General features: G+C 55.2%; 1 protein-coding gene across 1 annotated transcript; it reads left to right on the top strand.

Moving 5' to 3' along the window:
• The first annotated feature begins 584 nt into the window (after nt 1-584).
• On the top strand, nt 585-4,555 carry NRL (neural retina leucine zipper). The gene is made up of 3 exons (XM_066628327.1): nt 585-694; nt 3,303-3,696; nt 4,040-4,555. Exons 1-3 carry the CDS (start codon nt 627-629, stop codon nt 4,421-4,423), a joined length of 846 nt encoding a protein of 281 aa, XP_066484424.1. The 5' UTR covers nt 585-626; the 3' UTR covers nt 4,424-4,555.
• The last annotated feature ends 1,733 nt before the right edge of the window (nt 4,556-6,288 follow it).

Here is a 6,288-nt window from a genome sequence, read left to right on the forward strand (position 1 = left end):
GACTCCTGCGTCCAGAGAAGCCCAAGTGGTTGTGGAGTGCAGCGTATGAAGCACAATCCTCAGAGGGACATGTGGGTCTTGGGGAGGATTTACTTGCCAGCTGAGTCTAGCACTTCCTCCTTCACCTGGCCAAGCGGGCTCCAGGCCACGTAAGGGCACAACACAACCAGCCTGGCAGGTGCCACAAGACAGTTGCATTTTCTGCACCAGACCGACTTGCTACCTGCCCCCAAGATGTGTCTAGGATTCCGCTGTGACAGGCCATGAAGCACTTTCTGCTCCCCGGAGGAGGAAGTGGAGAGCACAACGAAAGTTCCTCCAAGGCAATGGGGGAGGGGGTAGCCACAGCCTGTGGCGGAGGAAGGCACCAAGTACACTCTGAGCAAACTCCCTCCAGAGTGGGGGGGGGGAGAGGAGGAGGAGGCCTGTCAGGGGCAGAGATCCAAGAGCCTGCCCTTTCCCCCGGCATGCTAATGAGGTCCAAGGTCCCCATTGGCCAGGGACTAATGTATTCCTATGAGCTCAGCTCTCCTGGAGCTTTAAATGGCACCCCGGTGTCCGGGCTCTGGTCTCTGGGCTGGGCAACTGCCACCCTCCCCCTGGCAGTGGCAAACAGGGGCACTGACATGGTCGGAAGGTCAACAGCTGGACCCCGGAGCTGCAGAGGGAAGCCAATGGACACACACGCCAACAGGTGGGTGTGGGTGGAATCCCTGCCAAGAGATCCTTGGTTGTTTTCCGGCAGAGGGCACAGAGCAAAGTTCTGGGTGGCAGAGACAGAGAGTGGTCTGTTGTGCACCGATGCCTTCTCATTCTCCACTGGTACGAAACCAAAGATCTCTTCTTCTGGTTTCTTTTTCCAATTGCGTGTTTTCCTTCTTGTTCAAAAGAGCTGGAAAAGATACAGAAAAGGGTCGGCCAAAACAGCTGGGGAGGTGGAGGCCTTCCCTGCAAGGAAAGGCATGGGTGACTCTCTTGTTTAGGGGGGAAAAAAAAGATGACTATAAGGAAACTTAGGACCAGTGGCGTAGCTAGAAGGGGTGCAGAGCACTAAATTTTGCAGGGAGCCTCATCGCAGCATGCAAGCTGCAGAGCCTCACGGCAGCACGCAAGCAGCCCCTCCCCTTTGGAGCCATTCTAGGCAGGGCGAGCAAAACAGAGGCATCTGCCTGGCTCCAAAGGGGAGGGGGAAGGCCCCCTTGCACGCTGCAATGAGGCTCCCTGCAAAACTTAGTGCTTTGCCCACTCTAGCTATGCCATTGGACAGGACTGAGGTTTCCGGAAGGATGCCTACCTAGTGCGCAAGGGACTTTTTCTCCCTGACTCATAATACTAGGACTCAGGGTCGCCCCATGAAATTGGAGGGCAGGATTTGGATTCAGGACAGCCCAAAGAAATTTTTTCCCCCCACCCAACGCATAATTCACAGAATGGAATTCACTCTTGTAGCAGGACAGCCACTAGTTGACATCGCTTTAAAGGTGGATTGGACAAACGTCTCTGAACAGCTTTCAGTCATGATGACCTAATGGAGCTTCCATGTTCAGAGGCACTGCAGCTTCAAGCATCCATTGCTGGGCGTGGCTGTGGGAGGGGGCCCTTGTTTGGGAGTGGGCTTTCCAAAGGGATGTGACTGGCTGCTGTGAGAAGGAGGCTGCTGGGCTAGATAGATCTTTGGTGCGAGTGCCTGATGTTCTTAGAATCATGGAAGGGGACCCTCAAGGCCATCTAGTCCAACCCCCTACAAGCAGGAAAATCTTCTCTTCACCCACGAGGACTGCATGTAGCTGAGTACACCTTTCCATGTGAATGACTACACCTGGGTTCATTTTGACTGGTCAGCAATCCGTGGACAGAGATGTGCCTGGGTGCCCGTGTTGAATGGAACCTGTGCCTAACTGCAGCCAGGCACAGAATGACAAGGATTGTACCTAGATGGGCTCTGTGATCAGTCAACATTGCCCCCCCCCAATGCATTTGAGTCTTTCTTGGCAACAGCCCACAAGTCCCCTGTCAATAACCAGAGCACAAATAGGTGGGGGGGGGCGACGGGGGGGAGGGGGAGTCTGGCCAGGGAAGGGGAGCAGAATCTCTGGGCTCCTTTCTCCAAGATTGCTAGAAACGGAGGCACAATGGGGACCTCCATCACTCACCTCTAACTGCCTCCCCCAAATGCTTTTCAGTGGAGACTTGGGATACCTGCACATGCCTGATCTTGTCTGATCTCAGAAGCTAAGCAGGGTCAGGACTGGTTGGTACTTGGATGGGAGACCGCCTGGGAATACCGGGTGCTGTAGGCTTATATCATGATCTCGGAAGCTAAGCAGGGTCAGGCCCGGTTAGTACTTGGATGGGAGACCGCCTGGGAATACCGGGTGCTGTAGGCTTCTACCATGATCTTGGAAGCTAAGCAGGGTCAGGCCTGGTTAGTACTTGGATGGGAGACCGCCTGGGAATACCGGGTGCTGTAGGCTTATACCATAGTCTTTCGAGACTGAAGGTTGCCAACCATAGTGATATCTAGAAGCCCACAGGCCATCCATCACAGGCAGGACGGGTGGGGATGTGTGGAAAACATTGCATTTTCCCACTTCCCCGTGACGAAATAGAGCAGGAAGAGTGGTAGTGGTAGTTTGGTGGTGGTAGGTAAGGGGTGGGTAGTAACTTATTTCTGATTAGTTCAAGTGGAGTTCAAAGGTGTGAAGAGAAAGTACCCCACACCCAATGGGATCACAACAGGTCATCTTTAGCTGACAAGGGTACCCAATCCAGACACGGATCAGAGTGTTCTGGGGGTCCCCGGACCTTGGCTTTACCCAGGGCTGAATAATAGTGGCTGGCTTGCTGGTCCTCAGCTAGGGGGAGGCACTTGGAGGAACTGGTTGCTGTAACTAGTACAGAAGTAACGACAGAGTCCCTCGGGTGGGTTCCTAGGAACACAAGTGTCGGGCTTGCTCCAAGTTTGGGACAGGGTGACTCAACCCATAGCTTTTCCTCCTGCACCAGCTGCATCCTGTGGTTCTGGACACCCCGGTCCCAGGTCTTTTGGCCCACTGTGACACTGTGCGCATACTTAGATATGAACAGGCACCTGGGATGCCGACTGATGCCATAAACTTGAAGATGCGGAGCAAGGGCAGACTCCGTAGCCCCAGTGTGGCCCTCCAGAATAGCAACAGAAGGACCCAGTGCTCAGTAGGCTATCCTGAAAGTGGATCCATTCACTTGGTTTTCAGTCCTTCAGCTATGCTCCAACACCCTCTCACTAACGCACACTCCCCTTCCTCTTACCTCCTATGCAGGATGAGTGGCCAGTCCCCTAGCCCCCTTGTTCTGGAGTACCTTGACGACTTTGATCTGCTGAAGTTTGAGGTGAAGCAGGAGGTGCCCAGGTCAGGGGGCAGCGCCTCGCTCAACTCCACACCCTGCAGCTCTGTGCCCCCCTCACCCACCTTCGACAAGACTGGGGACCCCAAGGCCACCCTGGAAGAGCTGTACTGGATGGCCACGCTCCACCAGACGCTAGCGGCAGCAGCCGGGTCAGGCTCCGAGGGGCCACTGGTACCAGGCTTGGATGAAGCAGTGGAGGCCCTCCTGGGAGTCCCTGTGGCCGACGGGGGGCTCCGTGGAGGAGTCACTCCCCAGCTGCCCAGCTTCCTGGGAACAACGGAGGGGCTTGGTGGAGAGCAGCAGCAGGTGAGGCACGGAGAAAGGACAGGGGGCACTCTGGAGCAAGTGAGCCACAGGAGGGAGGAAAGGGGTGGCATAATGGAGTGGGGGGGGAGAGTCAGGCCCAAGACCCTTTTCCCACTCCCTGAAGCCTGAGGCCTTGCTGGTTGGGAACAACTTGGCAGGGATTTGGGGTCCAAGATTTTCTGGCTGTGCCCCATAGGTCAGGTCCAGGTCCACCCACAATCTGCCCCTCACACAGCACTCCCCACATCGCCTCATTGTGGGACCGCCTCTGGCCAGAGCACAGGTAGTACCACCGTGTCACATTCTTGTTCTCTCCCCCGCCCTTCTCTGCCTGGCCCTCCAGCTGTCCCTGCTCTCCGACCGCTTCTCCGACGCCCAGCTGGTCTCCATGTCCGTGCGGGATCTCAACCGGCAGCTCCGCGGCTTCGGCAAGGACGAGGTGCAGCGCCTGAAGCAGAAGCGGCGCACGCTGAAGAACCGCGGCTACGCCCAGTCCTGCCGCTTCAAGCGGGTCCAGCAGCGCCACGTCCTGGAGGCGGAGAAGTCCCAGCTGGCCCAGCAGCTGGAGTCCCTGCGCGTGGAGATGGCCCGGGTGGCCCACGAAAGGGACGTCTACAAGGCCCGGTGCCAGAAGCTGCTGGGGGACACCACCGCTGGGGGGCACTATAGGGAGGGGGTGGAGCTTCCTGCCCCCCAGTCCACCTCACTGACACAGTTTTTCCTATGAACTATTCCTGGTGCCCCCTTCCAGGCACAACAGACTGCGGGGGATGGACTTGGCGAGTCGTTTTTTACCAACCTGGCCAGGAGGGGGTGCTGTGGACCAGACAACCATTCCCTCTTTCTTCCTGCGGGGGGGGGGGGGGAGGGCCACCTGAACTGCAGCTCCTTGTAGCACACTCCCCTTCCCACTACTAGAAAGCACAAAAGAGATGTGTCACAATGGGCGTCACTGCCCATTGCATCTGCACGACAAACTCGGGGTTTTAGAACCATGGTATGGCTTCCCCTCAATGGATCCTGGGAATTGTAGTTTGGTAAAGGTGCTGAGCCTTCTCTATTTGGTGCTGGGGGCTACCTCACAGAACTCACTTCCCAGGAGTCCCTGAGAAGGAATGGCTCTTAGAACCAATTTAAGCATGTTGTGTTGCAATGCCCCAAATTCTCATTTTTGCAAAGACTCGGCCTTATTGGAAGCCCAACGCAAGTCATGGGGGGGGACGGAACGGACAAAAACAGGGATTGCAACACTTCCACCTTCTCCCCAGAGTGCAGGTTCCATGGGCAGCTTTATTATAGCAGGGACCAGGGAGGAGCTAGCAGCTCTCTCTGAGTATTTGCAGAGCTGTGCCCCCACTCCTGCGCCAAGCGAAGGTCCATAAACCCAGGTTGCAGGTGTGATGTCTTGGTCACACACGTCCGTCACAGAAGGCAAGTTGGCTTTCCTGTGCAAAGTGTTGGGTCTGAAGAAAGCGATCTTGCATCTGGGAGTAGACCCTTCTGGCTTGCCCCCTCTGGCTCCGAAAAAAGCTGTTGTCCCAACAAGAGAAGCTGTAAGAGACAGGCCTACACGGTGCAGCCTTGGGTAGAGATTCCTGCAAATAGTGGGGGTGCTGGCAGAGACCGCCTATCCATGAAGTTGGTGGACACGATCCCTTCTTGGGGCTGGTGAAACAGCTCACTGGAGCAGTAGAGTAGCCACAGGGTTGCGTTGCCATCACAGCCCAGCGAGTGAGAGGGGCCTCTTTGCCTGGCACATTGCAGCATCTGCAACACTTGCCCTGCTGCTTCTCCTGCAGCTATGCTGTTGCACTGGCGCTGATGTAGCAGCCATGCTGGGACAAGGACAGTGTTGCCCTGCTCCACTTCGGGGGAAGAAAGAAAGCTTGCTGGGAAACTGGAGGGAAAAGATGCCAAAAGGAGAAGCTACATTGCATTTCGTTCCCAAAGGAACCATCAGTTTGGGCCTTCCTCATGTCAATAAAACATATTTTAAAAATTGCCCACACCCTCTCCCCTCATATGAATTTCTCCCTCTTCACCTATATGGCAGGATCATATCCCCATCCGTGAACGTAAGTCTGAGATCCACCCCGAGTTGGCCGCTTCTCTTTGTCCTTCCAAGAGTCCAAGGATCAAAGGGTAGCGGGACTCTGGTGGAAGAAGGAGGTGGTGTCAGAGAACCTCAGAAGGCCTCCTTCCCCTCCACCTGCAATGAATAGTTGTATTAAGAAAACAGAACACTAGGCAGGTCCTATGATTATGGAAAATGTGTGTGTGTGTGTGTGTGTGTGTGTGAGAGAGAGAGAGAGAGAGAGAGAATTTCAATGCACTGGTGAGGATAAATGTGTACACAATCAGATTGGAACATATTAAAGGTAGAACTGTGGCTTCCACCATAATCCTGTGCATGTTTACTCAGAAATAAGTCACACTGTGTTTTACGGGGCTTACTCCCAGGAAAGCACGCATATGACTTCAGCCTCCGTGTGGCTGCCAATGTGGGAAAGAGGTGGAGTTAGGGTGAGCATCTCTGCACCTGCAATTGATGTGCATGCAGCTGAATCTGGGCATGCTGGCGCTGCTGCCGTT

Source organism: Tiliqua scincoides, chromosome 5 (assembly GCF_035046505.1).
Source record: "Tiliqua scincoides isolate rTilSci1 chromosome 5, rTilSci1.hap2, whole genome shotgun sequence".
Lineage (NCBI taxonomy): Eukaryota > Metazoa > Chordata > Lepidosauria > Squamata > Scincidae > Tiliqua > Tiliqua scincoides.